Source organism: Suillus clintonianus, assembly GCF_016758775.1.
Source record: "Suillus clintonianus strain FC179 chromosome Unknown DEU56scaffold_21, whole genome shotgun sequence".
Classification (NCBI taxonomy): domain Eukaryota; kingdom Fungi; phylum Basidiomycota; class Agaricomycetes; order Boletales; family Suillaceae; genus Suillus; species Suillus clintonianus.
In genome coordinates this window covers 404558-429129 of record NW_024539245.1, presented here as the reverse complement: position 1 = coordinate 429129, position 24572 = coordinate 404558, and the positions used below count along the sequence as shown (strand labels likewise).

General features: G+C 47.8%; 7 protein-coding genes across 7 annotated transcripts; 2 read left to right on the top strand and 5 right to left on the bottom strand.

Moving 5' to 3' along the window:
- Positions 1–1600: 1600 nt before the first annotated feature.
- DEU56DRAFT_792282 (cytochrome P450) lies at positions 1601–4301 on the bottom strand. The gene is made up of 15 exons (XM_041352701.1): positions 3825–4301; positions 3664–3764; positions 3579–3615; positions 3462–3521; positions 3395–3407; positions 3204–3339; positions 2774–3152; positions 2667–2722; positions 2452–2608; positions 2376–2400; positions 2305–2319; positions 2178–2252; positions 2066–2121; positions 1899–2014; positions 1601–1846 (listed from the first exon to the last, which is right to left on the bottom strand). The coding sequence occupies exons 1-15, from the start codon at positions 4147–4149 to the stop codon at positions 1640–1642; spliced, it is 1758 nt and encodes a 585-aa protein (XP_041210564.1). The 5' UTR covers positions 4150–4301; the 3' UTR covers positions 1601–1639.
- Positions 4302–4606: 305 nt separating this feature from the next.
- Positions 4607–7839, top strand: DEU56DRAFT_247319 (TPR-like protein). The gene has a single exon (XM_041345280.1). The coding sequence runs from the start codon at positions 4711–4713 to the stop codon at positions 7795–7797; it is 3087 nt and encodes a 1028-aa protein (XP_041210563.1). The 5' UTR covers positions 4607–4710; the 3' UTR covers positions 7798–7839.
- An 843-nt stretch (positions 7840–8682) lies between these two features.
- DEU56DRAFT_733004 (cytochrome P450) lies at positions 8683–11169 on the bottom strand (the record flags this gene model as incomplete). The annotated part of the gene is made up of 14 exons (XM_041348310.1): positions 8683–8874; positions 8927–9042; positions 9097–9152; positions 9208–9303; positions 9402–9426; positions 9479–9635; positions 9694–9749; positions 9801–10179; positions 10233–10368; positions 10424–10436; positions 10492–10551; positions 10603–10639; positions 10676–10788; positions 10845–11169. 14 exons carry the CDS (start codon positions 11167–11169, stop codon positions 8683–8685), a joined length of 1761 nt encoding a protein of 586 aa, XP_041210562.1.
- A 4194-nt stretch (positions 11170–15363) lies between these two features.
- On the bottom strand, positions 15364–17946 carry DEU56DRAFT_792236 (cytochrome P450). Its single transcript, XM_041352700.1, has 12 exons — positions 17588–17946; positions 17431–17531; positions 17346–17382; positions 17235–17294; positions 17167–17179; positions 16976–17111; positions 16439–16924; positions 16205–16380; positions 15948–16043; positions 15839–15894; positions 15662–15777; positions 15364–15609 (listed from the first exon to the last, which is right to left on the bottom strand). The coding sequence occupies exons 1-12, from the start codon at positions 17910–17912 to the stop codon at positions 15418–15420; spliced, it is 1794 nt and encodes a 597-aa protein (XP_041210561.1). The 5' UTR covers positions 17913–17946; the 3' UTR covers positions 15364–15417.
- A 749-nt stretch (positions 17947–18695) lies between these two features.
- Positions 18696–21211, top strand: DEU56DRAFT_854612 (cytochrome P450; the record flags this gene model as incomplete). The annotated part of the gene is made up of 15 exons (XM_041355237.1): positions 18696–19008; positions 19060–19160; positions 19216–19252; positions 19308–19367; positions 19420–19568; positions 19628–20015; positions 20067–20122; positions 20175–20331; positions 20390–20414; positions 20466–20480; positions 20529–20603; positions 20660–20715; positions 20770–20885; positions 20944–21123; positions 21176–21211. Coding segments are annotated over 15 exons (1761 nt in total), but the record flags the coding sequence as incomplete, so codon positions are not given.
- DEU56DRAFT_247127 (uncharacterized protein) lies at positions 21176–22621 on the bottom strand. The gene is made up of 5 exons (XM_041345279.1): positions 22289–22621; positions 22134–22236; positions 22014–22074; positions 21847–21961; positions 21176–21787 (listed from the first exon to the last, which is right to left on the bottom strand). The coding sequence occupies exons 1-5, from the start codon at positions 22325–22327 to the stop codon at positions 21533–21535; spliced, it is 573 nt and encodes a 190-aa protein (XP_041210559.1). The 5' UTR covers positions 22328–22621; the 3' UTR covers positions 21176–21532.
- A 704-nt stretch (positions 22622–23325) lies between these two features.
- Positions 23326–24114, bottom strand: DEU56DRAFT_910842 (uncharacterized protein; the record flags this gene model as incomplete). The annotated part of the gene is made up of 5 exons (XM_041357230.1): positions 23326–23580; positions 23640–23754; positions 23807–23867; positions 23921–24023; positions 24076–24114. 5 exons carry the CDS (start codon positions 24112–24114, stop codon positions 23326–23328), a joined length of 573 nt encoding a protein of 190 aa, XP_041210558.1.
- Positions 24115–24572: the final 458 nt, after the last annotated feature.

The window sequence follows — 24572 nt, the reverse complement described above, 5'->3', positions numbered from 1 at the left end:
CGGGGGAAGTCATCTTCAGAAGAGGGCAGTTAGTACAGGTGTACAGAAACGACTTGGATTATACGTTCAAAACGGAGCGTAAACTACTGCCGAAATGGTCAATGCCAAGACGTATCAAAACAAGACTACGGAACTCGTACACCCTGGAAACTCTAGAAGGAACCGTTATACAGGGAGAATATAGCGCCAGAAGGTTGAGAGCATTCTCGCCACGGGAAGGCACGGCGCTGGCGAAGAAACAAGAAGAGTACGAAGAACGGATGAGAGAACGAGGAGAGACAGACGAAGAAGAGGAGGACGGAGAGGATAGAAACGGAGAAACTGATGAAGAGAAGGAAGAGGGAGAAGACGAAGAGAAAGAAAGAGAGGGTGAAGACAGAGAAGATGGAGGAAAGGATCACGGAGAAGCAGAGTAGAGAATCATAGGCGTCGAGGGCGGCGCCGGTTGTTTTTTGAGGGGCGCATGGACTAGGGGTTCCAAGGGCATAGGCCACGCACCAAGGGTCTCATCGGCTGTTTCCATAGCTTAGTCAGCACATAGGTCAGGTGTCAGCATGTTCGTAGTGTACATCATCATCGATCCACCTCGGTTCTAGCAGCAGCGTGGTCCTTAGCAGTCGGCACTGCTCCAACGTGACATCCGAGTGGCGTATAACAGTGCATTTGATTAATATGTTGTCAGTCGTCTACGTCCCGCACTCATCGCACCCTCTTTGGTCGCTTACCGATCGTCTTGCACCGCCGCCACTCCAAGCTTTATAGGGCAACTGAGCGGGACACTCAACCCCAACGTCGCCCTCTCAGCTTGCCTCGAAATCTAGTCTCTGGCATGCTACGCAGACGACATGGATCAGACATCCAGTTGCGAGAGCCACCGATAGTCGAAGTCCCGTGCACAGCAAGCAAGCCTGTACGTGTTTCCCTTCATCATTCTTCTTTATCGCTGACTCTTTTTCGCGCAGAGGGACTATCACGCTAGAAAGAAGCGAGCTGGCAGCTCGTTTCGATTATCCCATGCTCATACCACGCAGCAACACAGCCCAACACAGGGCACACCGTCATCGTCACAGCTACCATCTTCCACTGCCGCTGGTGCCGTGGGGACAGTGGGAACAAACTCGAATCCTCATATCACCATAAGAGATGCTGGATGGCGTGCTCGTTTCATGGTCTGGGTTTGTTGCATGTCTCTCCAGAATACAGATGGTCATCATTAAGGAAACGACATATTGGCCTCCGGGTTTCATTGTATCTTTTATTGTCTCATCCCGTTTTTCATTCCCCTATGGTGGGGGACTAACCCTATACCATGTGCGCACATGATACTAGAATTCACAGTGCCTTTCAACAATATATTATCAGTTTTGCCAACCCATGATATCATGACCCAGGTTAGTCCACAAGTGCCAACGGGATGCATCAAATATCCAAAGGATTGCTCTGGTGCTTGCTCAATTGTTGCTTGCGAACCGTCGGAGAATAAGATCCGCGTTACATTCCTCATTGTGCATCGTATGCTCGTACATGAATAGCCTTGCAGTATTGTCCCACAGCGCCAAAGTCATAGTCAGTGAATGACTTCGACGTCATCTACAGCTTCCATCTTAACCCACATACCACCCTACAAGGTAGAACCTAGTTAAATGGCTGCAAAGCACACCAGAGTGGGACTTGCCTTGGAAAAAAGTGTCAGATGGCTTTTCGGCCTGAATCGCTCGATGGCCTGCCGACCCTTTATCTCGGCCCACCACGCAGGTGGGCGCATCGTGGGCTCGGGGGCTAGTGTAATCGCGGAAAAGTTTTGCAGCAAACGAATGAGCATAAACGACATTTCGTTGTAGGCAAACTGAGAGACAATATGGTATGAGATAAGTGACGGTAACGAATGAGAAACGTACTTGTTGCCCTAGGCAGATTCTGGGTCCTGCGTTAAATGGCAGGAAAATGTAAGGATTGGGAATCAGGTATTTCTTCACTCGTTCGTCGAGCCATCTATCCGGGTCGAACTCCAATGCTAGAGAACGAGGTCTGATTGAATCCATAATTTATGTGTAAATGAATTTACCATCTGGTCCCCATAGATCAGTTCTCCGGTGCATAAGGAAAACTGAATAGTTGAGCCTAAAATTGTTCAAGTAGTCATGCGATGAATCTAAATGATGGAATAACATGCATACATCACCCCCTGTGGGATAAACAGTGGCTCCTTCCCAGGTTCGGGGGATGTCCATGTCGTGTCCCGAATGCTTTCCCTAAAATCTTGTGGCTTAAGTCTAGCATCTTTGAAGTAGCCTTAAAACGTACCTCAAATCAAAGGGGCTAGGTGGTCGTGGTACAATCATAAAATACGTCTGGAAGCAAATTAAATCACTTACACGGCAGGGAAAAGGCGCAATGTTTCTTAAATAGGTGAGTAACATCCTACGATCGGCAGGAAACGAGAATAAGCACCATTGAGGATGGCTCGGAGGTACTTCATCTCTTTGATATTATCATATGTGGGCCTGCCAGTTGGTCCAACCTTCGATATGATTTCCTCCCTGAGCCGAGTGAGGAACTCTGGATGCATTGACAGCAAATAAATAGCTGATGTTAATGTTGAAGCTGTCTAAGAAGTATGCTTCGTTACAGACCAGGATGACTCAGAAAGGTAGTTGCGAGCTTACAGTATCTCTTCCGGCCAGCAATATATTTAACGTCTCATCTTTGATGATCTTGAAGTCTGAAAATAATATTTCAACAATAGAAATCCCGTAATGACGTGCGATCACACCAGATGTCAGGTTTACGAGATGGTCCACAAGGGTTTGGTCGTCTTCATTTCTGTCTAATTCGACAGCTTTGCTATGCTTCTCCAGAGCGTCTTTGAGGATAGGATCTAAAAATGCGTTTACCACTTTCATGTGTTGTGCAGTGCTGTCAGCAAGAATCTCAACAAGTGGCCATGTCTGCCCCATGGAAACACGACGATTGATTATCTGCTGAGCTTGAGAGAAAGCGTCTGAGAAGGCGGCGGAGGCATTGTCTCCTTGAATAGTATTTGTGGATTCTGTTGCGTCACTGGGGTAAGGGAGCCTAGCGGAAAGTGAATCGATGCAGTGTCCAAATAGGAACTCTGATGCAGAGTCAAGCGTGAATCTGGAGATGAGATCCTGTGGTGGGTTTAGCAAAGATGATAAATTACTAGCTTGAAGGAGCCGTACTTGGAAGTCGATTGACAAGCCCGCCCTGAAACGTTCCTTCGCCAAATCGATAGCGTGATCCGCATGACGGTCAAAGATGTCAAAGTGACTTATCCGATCATGGGTGAAGAAAGGCCGTGTCATGGTTCGGTGACGCCTACAGACAAATCTAAGATTCCCCATCGGAGGCGTTCATCAAATCCATAGCTTACTTCCACGTTTCACCTGGTGGGACAGCCAATTGGTCAATCGGTCACGGGCTCACCGATGCACGCTTACCATCTGAATTAAATACGCCCGTTCCAAGGACGGAGTCAGCTGCTTCTCTGAACTTGGCACCTGTACCGAGTCACATTTCACATTCACATGTAAACACGCAGCATCTATGGTGCATACCCTTCACATAGTTATCGAAGTCAGTTGCAAGCATGGTCTATTGTGGTGTTGATTATAATATCTTCGGGTATACATCGGAACTTGCCTTGATGTGTTGCGGTTCCGTGGTCACGATGAGGTCCTCCCAAAAAAACCGAAGATTAATAGTGGGTCCGAGCACATCGATCTCGTCCTGAATAGGTCGTCCTATACAGAAGAAAGATGCCGTAAATCACGAGCATGGAATAGAGGAAACGGAAACTGTACCAATGTATTCATCCTCGTTCTTCAAAATCATGTTCACTACCTTGTCGAGATTTCCAGGCCATTTGCCCTGGACACGAGGGATAAGTCTGGCACCGAGCCGTTTGGCCTTTCGTTTCTGTGATCTCCCATCCGCAAGAATGTATGCCGCAAACCCGAGAGGCGCTGTACCCAAAACCACCGCAGATATAATCCATGGAGAGACTCGAACGCCTTTTAGAGAGGCCAGGCGTACTGCGATAATTATGGAAGAAGCGGCCGGAACAACGACGGAAAGCAAGCTCCGTGTGAGGTAGGCCACGCCAGGACTGACCCAAGATGGGGACATACTAGCTTGAAGTTTGTTACTAGTTGGTGACCCCGATAAAAAAACGAGAAGCCAAGGAGTTGCAAAAACCAGTACTTGCGCTGACACAGATTGTGATGGTTACTGGCTGCGGCGCCTAGCACCATGTTCAAGCTGCGGTGATCAAATTTTACAGGGGTACACCATATGTTACGTTATTGTCACCCAAAGTCAAGAGGTGGGGAAAATTTATTACTAATTACTAAGTCTTTCCCATCCATTCCCAAGCTGACACTTTCACTGGCTGCCTGCAGACCTGCAAATATGATTCGCGCGCTCCCAAAACAAAGCATTGTGGAACCGTAGGCGTGGAATTCAGCGCTCAACGTTCGAACGTTCAACTCTCACAAGTTTTACTGTTTCAGTGCTCGAATTTCTATGTGCGTACGCATTGTGATTTTAACTTATCCAATTGGACTTTTGTACTGATGAAAATGACAGTACCGCATATAGTTTCGAGTCTTTGTTCAGTTTAAATCTTCTGCTCTATCATCCCTGTGTGTTCTTGACAATCCTCGTGTCACTTGATTGTGGTGCAATAGCATGGCAGACAATGTGGAACAATGTCGAGCGGTCTTGCCGAGCTGTCCCGCCGACCATTATCGTCATTCAACTTGTCTCTTCCACCTCGCCAACAGTCTTCGACGCAGATTCGAGCAGCAGGGTGTTCCCTCTGACCTTGACGAGGCCATCGAGCTTCAACGGGCTGCACTACTCATCTGCCCCCCGGGTCACCCCCATCGACCAACGTCTCTCAACAATCTTGGCATCAGCCTTTATGACCGATTCAAGCAACGGGGCGCCCCATCTGACCTTGACGAAGCCATCGAGCTTCATCAGGCTGCACTACACCTTCGTCCCCACGGTCATTCTGATCGACCGTCGTCTCTCAACAATCTTGGACTCAGCTTGTATACCAGATTCGTGCAGCGGGGTACCCCATCTGACCTTGATGAGGCCATCGAGCTTCAACGGTCTGCACTACTCATCTGCCCTCCCGGACATTCTGATCGATCAGCATCTCTCAACAATATTGCTGCCATGCTTCATCACAGATTCAGACAGCTGGGCGCCCTGCCTGACCTCGATGAGGTCATCGAGCTTCAACGGGCTGCACTACTCATTTGCACCCCCGGTCATATTCATCGATCAGCGTCTCTCATCAACCTTTCCACCGGCCTGTATACCAGATTCGCGCAGCGGGGTACCCCATCTGACCTTGACGAGGCCATCGAGCTTCAACGGGCTGCACTACTCATCTGCCCCCCGGGTCATTCTCATCGACCAACATCTCTTAACAGTCTTGCCCTCAGCCTTTATGGTAGATTCAATCAGCGGGGCCTCCTGTCTGACCTTGATGAGACCATTGAGCTACAACGGGCTGCACTACTCCTTTGTCCCCCCGGTCATTCTAATCGATCAATGTCTCTTGGCAATCTTGGCATTAGCCTTCGAAACAGATTCAGGCAGCGGGGCATCCCATCTGATCTTGATGAAGCCATTGAGCTCCAACGGGCTGCACTATTTCTCTGCCCCCCCGGTCATTCTCATCGGCCAGCATCTCTTAACAATCTTTCTGTCAGCCTTCTTGACAGATTTGAGCGGCGGGGCGTCTCGTCTGACCTTGATGAGGCCATTGAGCTTCAACGGGCTGCACTACTCATCTACCCCCCCGGTCACCCTAATCAATCAGCATCTCTCGACAATCTTGCTATCAGCCTTCGAAGCAGATTCAAGCAGCGCGGCGTCCCGTCTGACCTTGATGAGGCCATCGAGCTACATCGGGCCGCACTACTCCTTCGTCCCCACGGTCATTCTGGTCGATCATCGTGTCTCAATAATCTTGCACTCAGCCTTCATCACAGATTCGAGCAGCAGGGCATCCCGTCTGACCTTAATGAGACCATCGAGCTCCACCGGGATGCACTACTCCTGCGTCCCCCCGGTCATTCTGATCGATCTGCGTCTCTCATCAATCTTGCTCTCGGCCTTCGAAACAGATTCGATCAGCTGGGCATCCCGTCTGACTTGGATGAAGCATTCAGGCTGTTTGCGCAACTCTCCTACCTATCTCATGCAATATCTCGTAGGGATCTTACCGCTGCCAAGTCATGGGCCACCTCTGCCGAGGAGACGAACCACGGTTCTGCATTGCTCGCCTATCAAACCGCATTGAAATTCCTAGATCAGCATGTCACTCTTTTGTCGTCTTCTTCACACCATTTTGATGTCGTGAGGACGGCCACTGCTTCGCTTGCCATGGATGCTTTCTCGTGCAGTATTCGTTATGGCGCACTGACGACTGCTGTGGAACTGGTGGAGCAAGGTCGTGCCGTATTCCTGACCCAGTTGGCACGCTTCCGCACACCCCTTAATGAACTTTTCATGTCTGGTGACACCGGCGCAACCTTGGCGGAAGAGTTCACGCAGCTCAGCTTTCGCCTTCGTACCACGTTCGACCAGTCTACTGAAGACCCGTCTCCACAAATTCGGCAATTGACATGCAATGGGAAGACGTCATCTCACGCATCCGCATGCTTCCCGACTTTTCTCGGTTTTCTCCTGCCCCCGCTGTTTTCTGACCTCCAGAAATCCGCTGAAGAAGGCCCGGTCATCGTCGTCAATGCTAGTCAGTACAGCTGCGACGCCTTGATTGTCTTGAGTGACCAAGATCCTGTCCACGTTCCACTTGATATCGTGCAGACCGAGGTCTCCGAATTGTCATCCGAGTTTCAGTCCCTTTCGGAACAATTCGGTTCTTCTAATCATCTACTCAAGCTTGCCAGCATCCTCCGGAAGCTTTGGCGTAAGGTCGTTGACTCCGTGGTCCAAGCTCTTAAAGATTCCAAAGTTCAGCCTGGCTCACGTATTTGGTGGTGTCCCACTGCTGAGTTTACGCTGCTTCCTCTACATGCAGCAGGACCCTACGAGAAGAAGAAAGACAATTTATCAGATATCTACATATCCTCTTACACCCCCACTTTGGCGACACTTGTTCGTGCGAGACAATGTGTTTCTGGAGATGCGTCCCCGCAACATTTTGTTGCAATCGGTCAAGGGGACCCGGACGGAGGGAGAGCACTCAAATGTGTTTCTCCCGAGCTAGCCGCTGTTGCTCAGCGTCTCGGGCCCGTCGTGTCGTCCTTCACATCGCTCGAGGACAGCGATGCAACCATCCAGGGTGCACTCGATGCACTAAATCATAATCAGTGGCTCCATCTCGCCTGCCACGGACTGCCGAATCGACAACAACCATTTGAGTCTTCCTTTGCCATGCGCGACGGGCCTTTAATGATCAAGGATGTCATCCGATCTAACTGGCAGAACCCGGAGTTTGCATTCTTATCTGCTTGCCACACTACCGTGGGTGATGAGAAGAGTCCCGACGAGTCGATCCATCTCGCTGCGGCGATGCAGTTCTCCGGATTTCGCAGTGTCGTAGGTTCCATGTGGTCTGTCGACGACGAGGTTGCACAACAGGTTGTGTCCGCTTTTTACCGCAACCTGGTCAATGAATCAGGGAGATTGGACTGCACACGGGCTGCGGTAGCGTTGCACAAGGCTGTGAGATCGTTGCGCAAGAAGATTCCACTTGAACAGCAAATCGTATTTGTTCACATCGGTGTCTAATTCGAGGCTTGGATCGTTTCACTATTATTGCATTTTCTGTGATCCTGATTTCTTTCCTTCCTTCGCTGTCCTACCTAGATCTCAGTCATTTGTCCCCCACTCCCACGGAGTGTGGAGGAGGGTTTTTATTGCGAGCAGCAAACACGTACATTCCCTGTGATACACATGGCGTGCCTGTGTCGGAATTTTCCGACAGCGGTTGCAATGACCCATGGGGGCCTATTTGCTGACGTAGTCTGCCAGTGCAGGACATCTCATAATTTACAGTGTTTCCTCTAACTCTGAGCTTGAGTGACACTCCATGTAGTATAGCATACATTTAAAATTACATAAATTAGATTGAATTATATTCATCAACATTGTTATAATTAAATTTTAATGTTTCTTTACGCTTAATTTTTTTAAGTACTTAATATTTATAAAATCATCAATTTAAGTTACTTGATACTTTTAGAAAATAAAACAAAGTAAAACAAAAAAGATTAAAATAAAACAAAAAAAAATAAAAATATTAATAATTATTTAGATTTGTTATCAATATAATATTGACAAATGTCATCAAAGTTTATTAAAAAGAAATCTAAGTAGTTTAAAATTAAATATCCAGCTATAATAGATAACAATAAGAAAATAATTAATAGTATAAAACCTGTTTTTTTAAATAACTTAACATTTTTAATTATAAATAATACAATTTTTTTAGGTAATATCTTCATTAAATAAAATTCAATTGAAAGCCAAAATGGACCATATCCACGAATAGCCTCGCAGTATTGTCCCACAGCACCAAAGTCATGGCTAGTTTATGACTTCGATGTCATCTACAGCCTCCATCTTAACCCACATACCACCCTATAAAGTACAGCCTAGTCAGATGGCTGTAAATTACATCAGAGTGGGACTTGCCTCGGAAAAAAGTGTCAAGTGGTTTCTCGGCCTGAATTGCTCGATGGCCTGCCGACCGTCTCTCTCGGCCCACCACGCAGGTGGGCGCATCGCGGGCTCGGGGGCTAGTGTTATCGCGGAAAAGTTTTGCAGCAAACGAATGAGCATAAACGACATTTCGTTGTAGGCAAACTGAGATACAATAGGGCATGAGATAAGTGGCGGCAACGAATGAGAAACATACTTGTTGCCCTAAGCAGATTCTGGGTCCTGCGTTAAATGGCAGGAAAATGTAAGGATTAGGAATCAGGTATTTTTTCACTCGTTCGTCGAGCCATCTATCCGGATCAAATTCCAATGCTGGAGCATGGGGTTCGCTTGAATCCATATGTAAAAGGAGTCAAAGTTACTTACCATCTGGTCCCCATAGATCAGTTCTTCGGTGCATAAGGAAAACTGAATAGCTGAGCCTAAAATTGCTCAGTAGTCATGCTATGAATCTAAATGATCGAATGGAATGCGTACATGGTCCCCCGTGGGATGAATAGTGGCTTCTTCCCAGGTTCAGGGGATGTCCATGTCGTGTCCCGAATGCTTTCCCTAAAAGCTCGTGGTTCAAGTCTAGCATCTTTGAAGTAGCCTAAAAACGTACCTCACATCAAAGGGGCTAGGTGGTCGTGGTACAATCATAAAATACGAAATTAAACTAAATCACTTACACGGCAGGGAAAAGGCGCAGTGTTTCTAAAACAGGTGAGCGAAATCCCCGCGATCGGCAGGAAACAAGCATATGCACCATTGAGGACGGCCCGGAGGTACTTCATCTCTTTTATATTATCATATGTGGGCCTGCCAGTTGGCCCGACATTCGATATGATTTCCTCCCTTAGCCGGGTGAGGAACTCTGGATGCATTGTAAGTAAATAAATAGCCGATGTTAATGTTGACGCTGTCTAAGAATTATTCTTCGTTACAGGCGAGGATGACTCAAAAAGGTGATTGCGAGCTTACAGTATCTCTTCCAGCCAGCAATATATTTAACGTCTCATCTTTGATGATTTTGAAGTCTGAAAAGAAAACTTCAATAACAGAAATCCCGTAGTAACGTGCGATTTCACCCGATGTCAGGTTTACGAGATGGTCTACAAGAGTTTGATCGTCTTCATTTTTCTCTAATTTGACAGCCGTGCTATGCTTCTCCAGAGCGTCTTTGAGGATCGGATCTAAAAATGTGTTTACCACTTTCATGTGTTGCGCGGTGCTATCAGCAAGAATCTCAACAAGTGGCCAGGTCTGTCCCATGGCGGCACGACGATTGATTATCTGCTGAGCTTGAGAGAAAGCGTCTGAGAAGGCGGCGGAGGCGTTGTCCCCTTGAATAGCATTTGTGGATTCTGGTGCGTCACTGGGGTAAGGGAGCCTAGCGGAAAGTGAATCGATGCAGTGTCCAAATAGGAACTCTGATGCAGAGTCAAGCGTGAATCTTGAGATGAGATCCTGTGGTGGGTGTCAACAAAAGATGATAAAATACTAGCTTGAAGGAGCTGTACTTGGAAGTCGATTGCCAAGCCCGCCCTGAAACGTTCCTTCGCCAAAGCAATAGCATGATCCGCATGACGGTCAAAGATCTCAAAGTGACTTATCCGATCACGGGTGAAGAAAGGCCGTGTCATGGTTCGGTGAAGCCTACAGACACGTTTAAAATTCCCCATCAAAGGCTTTCTTCAAATCCATAGCTCACTTCCATGTTTCACCTGGTAGGACAGCGGATTGGTCAATCGGTCATAAAGCTCGCCGATGCACGCTTACCATCTGAATTAAATACACCTGTTCCAAGGACGGAGTTAGCTGCTTCTCTGAACTTGGCACCTACATCGAGTCACATTTCGCGCGTACACGGGCAGCGCCTATGGGGCATACCTTTAACATAGTTATCGAAGTCAGTTGCGAGCATGGTCTATGTAGTGTTTGATTATAATATCTTCGAAAATACATTGGAACTTGCCTTGATGTGTTGCGGTTCCGTGGTCAGGATGAGGTCCTCCCAAAGAAGCCGAAAATTAATAGTTGGTCCAAGTACCTTGATCTCATCCTCGAGAGGTCGTCCTACACGTACGATACCGTAAACCACGAGCGTGGAATAGATGAAACGGAAACTGTACCAAGGTATTCATCCTCGGACTTCAAAAGCATATTCACTAGCTTGTCGAGATTTCCGGGCCATTTGCCCTGGACACGAGGGACAAGTCTGGCACCGAGTCGTTTGGCCTTTCGTTTCTGCGATCTCCCATCCGCAAGAATGTATGCCGCAAACCTGAGAGGCGCTACACCCAAAACCACCGCAGATATAATCCACGGAGAGACTCGAACGCCTTTTAGAGAGGCCAGGCCTACTACGATAATGACGGAAGAAGCGGCCGGAACAAAGATAGAAAGCAAGCCCCGTGTGAGGTAGGCCACGCCAGGACTGACCCAAGATAGGGACATAGTACTAGCTTGACGTTTGTTACCAGTTGGTGACCCACTGGCAGATTAGAAAACGAAAAGCAAGTGACGAAAACTAGTACTTGCGCTCAGCGGCACAGATCGTGATGGTTACTGGCTGAATGAAACTGCGGTGGTCACTATGCCCCCGGAAGCCCACGATACGCCCGCGCGCCCAACCAGCTGAAAACTGGTGGACGGTAGGTTACGGTTCGATTTGCCGATTTGTCAGTACGTATTCGGAAGTCCCTGTACATAATTCATGCCAACTACGTCACAACAATATTAGCCATTACGATCAACGACTCGAGAGTTGCCATGGCCAGCGGCCATGAGCGCTGAGCAATTCATCATGATCATAGCTCAGATGCCTATAGGGCCTTAATGAGTGCAGTTAGGTTTTCAAACCACAGGTCGGTTTTCTTAGCGAAGGCTCCGAACTCTGTGTCCCCGAAATCCGACAGTCCAATCAGCTCCTCAGCTACGTACACGCGGATGTCGCGCTCCGCGACTTCTGGTGGAATATCTTCGATGGATATCCGTGAAATATGCGGAGCACCATTAAGCTCAGCGTCAATGTCGCGAAGCGGACGAGAGGTAACAATAAAGCGGCAGTTGTGCGGGAGTGCCGTGATTGGGGCAACAGGCGGGTTCCGAAGTTTACCAGCACTGAGAATGCGGAGAAAATCGCGTCGCGTCTCGACTCCACCTCTCTCATCAAGTGCATCGATTACGATGGCGACCGGGCCCACATTCGACGCAGAAAGCTTCCCAAGCGGTCCCATAAGAAGTTTCTATCACTTTTGAATGATATCCGAGTCTTGGGCGCACTGGTATTCTTGACTGTATCCAACAATGCATATCTGATAACGCACGATGGTGGAGAAAATCCAAGTGCCGTCTTCCTGTGTGGACACTAGGGCAGCCTCTGACACGTCCGTTTGCTCAGTTTTGACCTTTGGCTCGGTTCTGACCTTCTTTGCAGGTGGTACATCGTATAATGAGTCAAACGATAAGGCTGCTTGTAGGTTTTCTGGAACGTGGAGACATCATTTTTTCAACAAAGAAGGTGCACGTCTGCCTTCAAGTTCGTGCAATCTACACTTACTAAGCAAGCCCTTGTTTGAGCTAAATGTTCTCAGGCTCAAGCGCTCATCCAGCTCAAAGTTGAACATGGACTTGCGGCCGCTCGCCGGCACACCGTGTCACTGCCGCATCTTTCCGCATCACCCAGGCTGCCATGTACATTGTATAGTGCCCGGCGCCCGCGGCGCTATCAGCATCTTGCAGGCTAGCGCTCGCGCTCAGGTTCAGCACGCACGAATTGATCTGCTTTCTCGACTGCAGAACAGAACTTCTTGACATTATTACTATGTTTTCATTTGTATTGCAGACAATTTGGAACTGATACATCGCCAGGGACATCTCAGACTCTGCCACAGCCATGATCAAGCTACATCGGGAGACTTTATGTCATCCCATACTCTATCATGGGTCTGAGGGCCAATGTCTGATGTTAGTTGTCAGGTGCGTCTCCCATGACTGCCTATCCGTGTTTACCGAGGATTGCCACTGGATTGACAGCGGTCCTTGAGACTCTCCTTTATTCTCAGTACCTGGGATAGCGGCGATATTGTCAACAGTCTTTCCGCACGGCAATGGTCACTCCTTTGATTGCATGTAAAGGCGGAGCCAGCCAAAAAAGTTCTTGTTCACAACAAATGCGTGTCATATCGATTTTTGTCTCACACCCATATGACACCATTCAGTATACAATGAAGTTCACAGCGAACTTGCACCCATCAAAAATCGCCTAAAATGTGAAGGTGCAGTTCTACGAGCTACGAATTTAAACATTCTGACAAAGATCCCTAGAGCACATATTAAAGCTACTGAAGGCCACTGTCAAATTCGCCTCCAACATGCTACATGTTACATCCGCAACATCGAAACACACGGATAGGATCCTTTCAGTGAGTATTATGTATCTTTGCATCCGATCCGGAGCTCGATGCACCATCGCCTACTCAGTATCTGATCTGATGGCTCTACTATCCGAGAGAAGAAAATTATCAGTTCCAGGCACATGCTACGAGACGTCCGCCAATGGTGGTCGTTGCAGCATCTAGCACATGAGGGTGTCAATCAATTGCACACACGGTCACAAGCTTCAGTTTCATCATCACCTTCCTGATGTAGGTATTAAGCCAAGAATTGATGGTTTGCAGCGAGGGCGTGGCCGATTGTGGGAGGTTGCGCCATTGCTCCGGCCGTGACCTGTAGCTCCTGAGCTAGCCATTTGTGGCCGGAGACAAATTTGCTCTTCTGCATCTGCATTTCCAGGTAATAAATGACATTATCTGTTTCGCTATTCTACCTACCTGCTCGATGGCACAACTTACAGGAAAGTCCAGCGAGGTGGCCCTACAAAGGTCCCGTCCATTTCCTAGCACTGTGGGCATGAGCAGAATAAACGCGGACCCTCCATATACGGAAGACCCTATGGTGGGGAAAATCCCGCATGACAGTATCAAGCGCCTGGATCCGCGAAGCAAATCACTCGCAACATGGATACGTCCCCACGGAGCTTGTCCTGTCAAACAAACCTTGTCCTTCGCAGGGCAGCACGGCATCCCTGCTTTCCCTGCCGCAGTGGTCTCGTGACAAGCGATCTGAACATGGGCCGAAAGTGTAAGTTTAAACGAAATCAAGTGCCAAATATTGTCAGAGAATCTAACACCACATCTGTGTCACTTATCTGATCCCCTCTGCTGCACATGTCTGTAAGTCGATATTAGAAGTCTTTGATAGACTGAGGCCTCTCCGAAACGTCGCACTTTTCGGCATCTGAAACAGCGTGTTGTTTCACTAGAATCGATATGCCGTCAAATTGGGAATCAAGAACGCAAGGTTCATCATTGCCACAATTCCAGCATGACAGCAGCAATCAACAACGATATACGACTTAAGTCAACTCTTGTGAGCACCACACGAATCACTTGAAGTCAATGCTCTCACCTCGAAAGACGAACCCCACATTGTCCAGCTTTGAAACGTCGACGAGACAAATAAACAACATTGAGGTATAATATAGCCCTTCAGTACTATTTAGAACGATATGGATGTGGGCCGATGAGGGCACTATGCTCGATCGAGATAAATGCACTGTGTTGATAGAGCGCTCCGCGGATGAGTCGCGGGAGATCCCTCACAAGTGAAACATAGAACTGAGCGTACTGTGCGGCGTGCATAGCAGCATTAAAGTATTGCTGGAAGGCATATCATCAAGGAAGTCCACCCGCTAGTGTGCTCTTCTGTGACGCAAATTCCCACTACAGCTGCCAGCAGCGTCTATGGTATGCACAATCAGTACGGCAGCAGATAAGCGGACTAACTGACAGAAGTTCGCCTAGAAATCTGACGGCAGACACGAGGATGTTCAGAACGGTCAGTTTGATGTGGGCCTATAGTGCTGAGTTGGGCGGTTGGTGCTAGCTTGACCATGTACGGATATCGATACCGACATTCGCTGGAAATGCATGTTTTTGGTACTTGACCAAGATGAATGTAGGACGTGCTGAAACTTTGACAGAGTACCCGAGATCTCCATATAAATAGAACTGCGACACATTATACCTAGAACAATCGAGCAGGCCACCAGCGCAGATATCCAGGTATGCTGCCTGTGTGCGACACAAATAGGCTCACCGACGTAACCGTGTGTTTTGTGAAGCATATATTGCATGTGGTTGTACTGCAGTACGGCATAGGAATTCAACCCACTGATGCAATGTCTCGAAAGCGCTGAGCTTTGTTTTGTAACTTGAGAGACACCTTACCTGGGGCCTGAACGTTCGAACCTCGGAAGAAAGCAGCTTAATATTGCTGCGGGGCGTAATTGATTAATTATGGCTTGAAAATGGAGAGTAAAAATAGCTGTACATACTTATGGCGTTCCAGCGTTTGAAGTCTGCAAGACATCGCGATCATCACAGATTCGGATGCTACTTACCTGACGAGCTCTCCTGTGACTCTGAGCTTGAGCGATACTCAATGCAGTATAGCGTACGTTTATAATTACAACAATAACGACAAAATTGAAAGCTAAAGTGGTCCATATACATGAACAGCTGGCAGTATTGTCCCACAGCACCAAAGTCATAGCTAGTTTATCACTTCGACGTCATCTACAGCCTCCATCTTAACCCACATACCACCCTACAAGTTAGAGCCTAGTTAGATGGCGGTAAATCAAATCAGAGTGGAACTAGCCTTGGAAAAAAGTGTCAAGTGGTTTCTTGGCCTGAATCGCTCGATAGCCTGCCGACCGTCTCTCTCGGCCCACCACGCAGGTGGGCGCATCGCGGGCTCAGGGGCTAGTGTTATCGCGGAGAAGTTTTGCAGCAAACGAATGAGCATGAACGACATTTCGTTGTAGGCAAACTGAGAGACAATAGGGTATGAGATGAGTGGCGGCAACGAATGAGAAACGTACTTGTTGCCCTAAGCAGATTCTTGGTCCTGCGTTAAATGGCAGGAAAATGTAAGGATTGGGAATCAGGTATTTCTTCACACGTTCGTCGAGCCATCTATCCGGATCGAACTCCAATGCTAGAGCACGGGATCCGAATGAATCCATCACTTATATGTAAATGAGATTAAAGTTACTTACCATCTGGTCCCCATAGATCAGTTCTTCGGTGCATAAGGAAAACTGAATAGCTGAGCCTAAAATTGTAGTAGTCATGCTATGAATCTAAATGATCGAATGACATGCGTACATGGTCCCTTGTGGGATAAACAGTGGCTTCTTCCCAGGTTCAGGGGATGTCCATGTCGTGTCATGCATGTTTTCCCTAAAAGCTTGTGGCTCAAGTCTAGCATCTTTGAAGTAGCCTAAGAACGTACCTCACATCAAAGGGGCTAGGTGGTCGTGTTACAAAGATAAAATATGACTGAAATTAAAAGTAAATCACTTACACGGCAGGAAAAAGGCGCAGTGTTTCTAAAACAGGTGAGAAAAATCCCCGCAATCGACAGGAAACGAGAATAAGCACCATTGAGGACGGCCCGGAGGTACTTCATTTCTTTGATATTATCATATGTGGGCCTTCCAGTTGGCCCAACCTTCGATATGATTTCCTCCCTGAGCCGAGCGAGGAACGCTGGATGCATTGTAAGCAAATAAATGGCCGATGTTAATGTTGAGGCTGTCTGAGAATTATTCTTCGTTACAGACCAGGATGACTTAAAAAGGTGATTGCGAGCTTACAGTATCTCTTCCCGCCAGCAATATATTTAACGTCTCATCTTTGATGATCTTGAAGTCTGAAAAGAACATTTCAACAACAGAAATCCCATAGTAACGTGCGGTCTCACCCGATGTCAGGTTTACGAGATGGTCCACAAGGGTTTGGTCATTGTCATTTCTGTCTAAGTCTACAGCCGTGCTATGCTTCTCCAGAGCGTCTTTGAGGATCGGATCTAAAAATGCGTTTACCACTTTCATGTGTTGCGCGGTGCTGTCAGCAAGAATCTCAAAAAGTGGCCAGATGTGCCCGACGGAGATACGACGATTGATTATCTGTTGAGCCTGAGAGAAAGCGTCTGAGAAGGCGGCGGAGGGGTTGTCTCCTTGAATAACATTTGCGGATTCTGTCGCGTCATTTGGGTAGGGGAGTCTAGCGGAAAGTGAATCAATACAGTGTCCAAATAGGAACTCTGATGCAGAGTCAAGCGTGAATCTTGAGATGAGATCCTGTGGTGGGTGTCAACAAAAAATGACAAGGCTAGTTTGGAAAAGCCGTACTTGGAAGTCGATTGCCAAGCCCGCTCTGAAACGTTCCTTCGCCAAAGCAATAGCATGATCCGCATGACGGTCAAAGATCTCAAAGTGACCTATCCGATCATGGGTGAAGAAAGGCCGTGTCATGGTTCGGTGAAGCCTACAGACAAGTCTAAGATTCCCCATCAAAGGCAATCTTCAAATCCATTGCTCACTTCCATGTTTCACCTGGTGGGACAGCCAATTGGTCAGTCGGTCACAGGTCTCGCCGATGCACGCTTACCATCTGAATTAAATACGCCCGTTCCAAGGACGGAGTCAGCTGCTTCTCTGAACTTGGCACCTACATTGAGTCACATTTCACGTGTAAACGGGCAGCGTCTATGGTGCATACCTTTAGCATAGTTATCGAAGTCAGTTGCGAGCATGGTCTATGTGGTGTTTCATTATAATATTTTCGAATATACATTGGAACTTGCCTTGATGTGTTGCGGTTCCGTGGTCAGGATGGAGTCCTCCCAAAAAAACCGAAAATTAACAGTCGGTCCCAGAAGCTTGATCTCGTCCTCAATAGGTCGTCCTATACGTACGATGCCGTAAATCATGAGCATGGAATGGATGAAATTGAAACTGTACCAAGGTATTCATTCTCGGACTTCAAAACCATATTCACTACCTTGTCGAGATTTCCAGGCCATTTGCCCTGGACACGAGGGACAAGTCTGGCACCGAGTCGTTTGGCCTTTCGTTTCTGCGATCTCCCATCCGCAAGAATGTATGCCGCAAACCCGAGAGGCGTTGCACCCAAAACCACCGCAGATATAATCCATGGAGAAACTCGAACGCCTTTTAGAGAGGCCAGGCGTGCTACGATAATGACGGAAGAAGCGGCCGGAACAACGACGGAAAGCAAGCCCCGTGTGAGGTAGGCCACGCCAGGACTGACCCAAGATGGGGACATACTAACTTGAAGTTTGTTACTAGTTGGTGACCCAGAGTAGCAAACGGAAAGCCAAGGAGTGGCGACAACTAGCACTCACACTAACACAGCTCGTGGTGGTCACTGGCTGTCCTAGTGTTCAAGTTGGTGAGCGTCAACTTGAAACTGCGGTGATCTAATTTTACAGGGGTACATCACGTTACGTTATCGTAACCCTAAGTTGAACCAAATTAGTCAGGCTAAGATTTATATTTGCCATGACCCTGAGCCGATGGCAGAACCAAGGTGAGTCTAAACCTTTCAAGACTGATGGCCTGGCCAGATAGCATCGCAGTAACCCATCGTCTTAGAGGTAACCTGGAGACCCTGTGACTGCTTGTAATCTGCTACAACCTTGAGCTTATGGCCTCTCCAAAACTTTCTATCCCCGAAGATGGTGCCCGAACGCCTGTCCGATCTTGAAGGCTAATTCGTCTTAGCATCAGCTCAACTGACGATGATGACAGTTCAGAGCAGACGGATCATATCTTGAGGACACGCAACCTTCCATTCCTCAGACTATGGTAATTTCCTCCATTTATGGTCATTGGTGTGGGGAATGAAATCCAACTATTTTTTCTTTCCCCTCTCCATGACGCACGTTATATCATGTCACATGAAGGTAAGGGGACGGAATCAAATGTTCATGAAACGGTTTTTATAGCCGGTAACTTTCTGCAGCAACCCACAGCTCTTGTTTATCTTCCGTCGCACTTGGGATTGAATTTGCCGTCATCACCAATCACTTGCCGTCGGCAGTAAAGCAGTATGACCACACCGGGAATCGCTTTCCTTGGTCGCACAGCCGTATTGGCAGGCTCGCTATGCTTTGGCACCATCTCCTTAGCGCGGTTCGCGACAATGTCTGGTATATCCTTGCCACCATGGATCTTCCTACTGGGTGCGACCAGTAGTTTACCAATTGGGTTTACATTACGCCTCCTGTATGTCGGTATCATTCGCCGCCGACAGGCTGCAAGGATGGGTGCTCGCCTTGCGTGTACTGTTAAGGGCAAAACAATTGGTAACCTCGATGTCATGCTCAAAATGGTCGATCGATTCAAGAACGGTTATCCTGGTATGTCTGTCTGATTTCCGCATACTAATTTCGCATGAATTATTGTGTCAGGTGATGGACTGGCAGACTTCGTCGCAGAGTTCGGAACATGCTTTAACCTCCACTTCATGTATGAAGACCTCATATTTACAGTGGAACCTAGCCACATCAAGGTATACCGATAGGCTTGCTTTTTGAAATTACGGAACTGATACTGTTGAATCGCAGACCATACTAGCGTCCGATTTTGAAAACTATATCAAAGGTGATGAGTCGATCACATTTTCAATGATCGGCTCCATTTTAAATATTCTATACAGGGAATAAGTTCAGGAAGACGATGTCAAGTGTCCTCGGGACGGGCGTTTTCAATTCTGACGGTAAACGAACTTCTATTCAGTTCCCGAATGACTAACATCATACTCATGAAAGGTGAAATGTGGAAATTCCATCGCTCAATGACAAGGCCTTTCTTCAGCCATGACCGAATCAGTCACTTCAATACCTTCGATCGTCATGCCGAAGACGCTATCACGCAGATGAAGGCGCGTTTCCGTGCTGGATATCCTGTCGACTTCCAGGTCAGCTTCATACTAAATATGTCCTGATGTTACATTACACATTAACACCAAAAGCATAGGACCTTATCTCACGGTTCACGCTCGACGCCGCCACGGAATTTTTATTTGGCCATTGCGTACACAGTCTTTCTGCAGGACTGCCTTACCCGCATAACGTCGTAACGGCCGAAGCCCTTACTGGCAGGGCAAAGACTGCTGATGACTTTGCTCGTGCGTTCGCAGATGCACAATCAATTATCGCCCAACGTCCCCGCAGAGGCTGGATCTGGCCCTTGTTTGAAATATTCAAGGACGACACCGCAGCGCCTATGCGAATCGTGAACTCGTTCATCGATCCTATATTGAAAGAAGCTATTGCCAAGACACAGTCTGCTCATGCCAGTGGAGAGAAGAATGTGGATAACGATGATACGACATTACTGGACCATCTTGTCGAGATGACGACAGGTAGGACTCCAGCATTCTTGCGTATCACGAAATTTATTTTCTGGTAATAAGATCCCGTGGTGCTGAAAGATGAGATCTTGAACATCATGATCGCCGGTAGGGATACGGTAAATCTATCGTTGCGTTCGCCTGAATATTAATTAATCATCTTGCACGTAGACCGCTGGGACGCTAACTGTTGCCCTGTATCTACTTTCCATGCACCCGCATGTGATGACCCGCCTGCGAGAGGAAATCATGGCCAAGGTCGGACCTACTGAAAGGCCGACTTACGATGACATCCGTGAAATGAAGTACCTTCGTGCTGTCATTAATGGTATAGACAAAATTTTATGACTCGTCCTACTTTGACCTCTGACTTATTTGCTTTACAGAAACTATGAGGGTTTTTTCTCCTGTGTAAGTCGCTTGAATCAGGAATTTAAAGACCTGTCTGATAGTTGTTCGCAGACCTTTCAATGTTCGGTGCGCAGTGCATCCTACATTCTTGAGAAAATGCTGACATCATGATAGTGAGAGTGTGAATGCATCTACACTACCTGCAACTAGCCACTTGGACAAACCAATATACGTCCCTCCTAAGACAAGGTACAGCTTTATTTTCCTCCGAGAGTTTTCAACCGTAACACAGATATTGGCTCTAGCGTCAGCTACTCTGTGTTTCTAATGCATCGCAGAAAAGATCTTTGGGGCCCTGATGGTACGCCTTTGCATGTTTCGAACGATCGGTCTGCACACACTGACATTTTGCCAGCTGATGAGTTCGATCCCGACCGCTTCCTCGATGAACGGCTACACAAATATCTTACACCTAAACCCTTCATATTCCTTCCCTTTAACGCCGGCCCCCGCATCTGTCTCGGACAACAGGTGACATTTCTCGCCTCCTCTTCCTCACTTAGCAAGTTTTCCTGACCCTAACCCATAGTTCGCTTACAACGAGATGTCATTCATGCTCATCCGTCTCCTTCAATCCTTCTCATCTATCACTCTCCACCCCGAAGCGCAACACCCGGACACCCTCCCGCCTGTTGATTGGGCTCATGCTACAGGCCGCAAATCACGTGAACAGTTTTGGCCGAAGGCTCATTTAACGATCTATGCTCACGTACTGTGCTCTTCTCTTCCTTCGTTTCCGTGTTAATAACCTCATTTGATAGGGCGGACTATGGATCCGCATGGCGGAAGCTGAGAACGCTAATTGAATAATATGTTGGGGAAGTGTACTAATAATAATAGCGATCGTGGACTGGTATTGAAAACTATCTGTATTATGATCAATCTATCTCTCAGACTGTAGTTTCTCGAATGATCTGCCCTGTCCACACCTTTCAATAATGTGACCTGCAACGATTCGCTGCATCAGTCGCGATGTGTTGTATCATAGAGTAATGTAAATGTCATTATTAAATAGCACGGTGTCCACGTTTCCACACCTGAAAGAAAGACTCACCGCTCTGACATCTTTCAACTCCTCATACTAGTATCTACGCCCTATTCTTCTGACGTCACCCTCCTCACTTAACAATGTTATACATAGCCAAGTCTCCTCCGTAATTGGTGACACGGCGATCCCAGCGCCCGTGCATCGGATCGTGGAATGCCTTATTAGCTCTTGCGAACAGTAATGACATCACGAGTAGGGCTGAGACGAGGAGCCAGCCTAGCCAAGCGAATGCGACCAGCGCAGAGAGGATCCTACACATGCTGTACGCCCAGCAGTAAGAAAGGTTACCCCATGTGAATAGGATGTCAGGTGGATTGCCGTTGCTCTATGCCCCAGTGTGTGAGTATGACGAACCATGAGGAGGGAGTGGGTAGAGTGACGTACTGTGGCAACAGCAGCGCCGGCGAGCCAGAGAAGGAAAAGGATAGATAATCCAACGAGCTCTGCAGTGAAGGTGTTCATGTGACGATGTTCGTGTCTGCCGTGGATGGTCCAGGCACTGATGCGAGCGAGCTTCAACTTGGAGTGAATGTAGTAGAAATCATACGTACATAAACGTCGACCAGAAAATGGTGATGATGGATGTCACGAGCAGTTCAACCACGATGTGGTCTTGACAATGACAAGCTTGAGTGGGGGGCAGGGCACGTGTATCGTGACAGCTAACGTACCATAAAATTGGATGCCTCCATTCAGAGGATCATCTAGCGACAAATGTAAGGTGTATTGCAGCCTTGCGGCGCACAGTGCCATAAGGACAACTGAGAAGATGGACTAGACGCAGAAGTCAGCGTCTTGAGAGGCATACGATTGACTCGCGACTTACAAGAAGACAGTAGAGGAAGATTCGTACGAAGTGGATCATGACGATAGTGTGCAAAGGATGACTCAACTAGGTGTGTTTGCAGATAGGCGGGGCCTTATATGCACGACAAGGGTAGACACCAGGCAGTGGTCTTCTCACCTAAACGAACGCATGCTGCATGTTTCGGGCAGCGTGATAATGGTGCGCCACTGCTGCGACTGCTGCGGTAATTGCTGCGATGTTCTGCAGTATCAGCATTACATCAGGAAAAACCTTCCATAGGGCGATTGCAAGTGGTCAACAAGCAATCAACAGGCTAGTAAATTTTAATAAACTTTGTCATCTATGTGCACGAGGGCTCCCACGATGGGCGAGAAGTTCCGCCCCCCACCGCGTTTGAATTCAAATGCTCCTAAAAACGCGAAATGGGGAACCTAGAAACCGAAGAATGGTACTGACTGTGTCTTGAGATGATGGCCGCGACTGCGCAGTGATTCGATTACGAGGGAATCATACCAGCCACAATGACAAATCGTTTGACGAGGAAATGCTGGGTCGGAAGACTTACGAACAATTTACAACTGTCATTCGTCTCAAGCCTTGAACAAGTTCGTGTCACCGATCTGGAGTGGAACGATCTTCTACGTCATGCATCATGTGCGGCAAGGTAGTTGTCGCGCTCACCATATAATTGAGCTGCTCCGCTCACTCGTTTTAACAAATCCTCACTGTCCACCAATCGACTTCAATTCTGCTCCATGGAACGATGCAGTATTGATTACGCCACGCAATGCAGTGCGGGTTGAAAACCAGCGTGAATTCTCATGGGGTGAAAATGTGGGTACGCACAGCCACAATTATGGGCTGATAAGTGACCTTGTAGTTACAAGTAACCTGTTTGGGCGCCGTTATGTGAAGCAGTAATAGATTTAAAGGTAAGCTAGTAAGTGTCTAGTATGAGTGATATAGGTGGGAGACGGTTCTGCGGGGCGCCGTTGGGCGTCGGGCGCGCTATTGAGCGCAGTGCTAGTTGCCCTATTCTTCTGACGTCACCCTCCTCACCTAACAATGTTACGCATAGACAAGTCTCCTCCGTAATTGGTGGCACGGCGATCCCAGCGCCCATGCATCGGATCGTGGAATGCCTTATTGGCAATCGCGAACAGTAATGACATCACGAATAGGGCTAAGACGAGGAGCCAGCCTAGCCAAGCGAATGCGACCAGCGCAGTGAGGATCTTACACGTGCTGTACGCCCAGCAGGAAGAAAGGTTACCCCACTTGACGTACATGTCAGGTGGATTGCCGGTGTGCTATGCCCCAGTGTGTGAGTATGATGAATCATAAGGAGGGAGTGGGTGGAGTGACGTACTGTGGCAACGGCAGCGCCGACGAGCCAGAGAAGGAAAAAGATAAATAATCCAACGAGCTCTGCAGTGAAGGTGTTCATGTGACGATGTTCGTGTCTGCCGTGGATGGTCCGGGCACTGATGCGAGCGGAGTTAAACTTGGAGTGAATGTAATAGAAATCATACGTACATAAACGTGGACCAGAAAAGGGTGATGATGGATGTCACGAGCAGTTCAACCACGATGTGGTCTTGACGAGCTTGAGTGAGGGACTGGGCACTTATATCGTAACAGCTAACGTACCATAAAACCGGATGCCTCCGTTCAGAGGATCATCTGGCGACATATGTAAGGTGTAGTGCAGCCTTACGGCGCACAGCGCCATAAGGATGACTGAGAAGATGAACTAGACGCGGAAGTCAGCGTCTTGAGAGACATACGATTGACTCGCGACTTACAAGAAAGCAGTAGAGGAAGATTCGTACGAAGTGGATCATGACGGTAGTGTGCAAAGAATGGCTCAACTAGGTGTGTTTGCAGATTGGCGGGGCTTTATATGCACGACAAGGGTAGACACGAGGCAGCGGTCTTCTCGTCTAAATGAACGCATGCCGCATGTTTCCATTCCCGCTGCCGAGAAATTACAAATAAGTAGTGGGGCCTTGTGTAATGTGCTTGAGGACGGCGATGGAAGAACAAAAACGAGACTACAGCGAACCCAGGAAGCGGTGAATACTTTGCTTGACTGCTTTTCAAATGCATGGAGAGCGGGCTATGTCTGATTAATGGACAAGCCAATCAAGGTTGAGTTGAGAACTGTGCTTCTCGGAGGTGTTTGCCACGTTTATTCGCCTCGAGGCCTGTCAATAATGGCCTCGTTGAGGTCAGGCGCCATTTCACGTGCGTTGGAAAATTACATCATTGGTGCTGTCCAACGAGCGCAATGCGGTGCTGT

Coding starts and splice junctions, on each gene's coding strand:
- DEU56DRAFT_792282 (XM_041352701.1), bottom strand. CDS start 4,149: ATGTCCCCATCTTGGGTCAGTCCTGGCGTGGCCTACCTCACACGGAGC. Junction 3,522..3,578: donor CTTCGATAACTATGTGAAGG/GTATGCACCATA, acceptor GACTCGGTACAG/GTGCCAAGTTCAGAGAAGCA. Junction 2,609..2,666: donor TGCTGGCCGGAAGAGATACT/GTAAGCTCGCAA, acceptor CATACTTCTTAG/ACAGCTTCAACATTAACATC.
- DEU56DRAFT_247319 (XM_041345280.1), top strand. CDS start 4,711: ATGGCAGACAATGTGGAACAATGTCGAGCGGTCTTGCCGAGCTGTCCC.
- DEU56DRAFT_792236 (XM_041352700.1), bottom strand. CDS start 17,912: ATGTCCCCATCTTGGGTCAGTCCTGGCGTGGCCTACCTCACACGGGGC. Junction 16,381..16,438: donor TGCTGGCGGGAAGAGATACT/GTAAGCTCGCAA, acceptor AATAATTCTCAG/ACAGCCTCAACATTAACATC. Junction 15,895..15,947: donor TTTATCCCACAAGGGACCAT/GTACGCATGTCA, acceptor CTACAATTTTAG/GCTCAGCTATTCAGTTTTCC.
- DEU56DRAFT_247127 (XM_041345279.1), bottom strand. CDS start 22,327: ATGATCCACTTCGTACGAATCTTCCTCTACTGTCTTCTT. Junction 21,962..22,013: donor ATTTTCTGGTCGACGTTTAT/GTACGTATGATT, acceptor CGCTCGCATCAG/TGCCTGGACCATCCACGGCA. Junction 21,788..21,846: donor CCGGCGCTGCTGTTGCCACA/GTACGTCACTCT, acceptor ACTGGGGCATAG/AGCAACGGCAATCCACCTGA.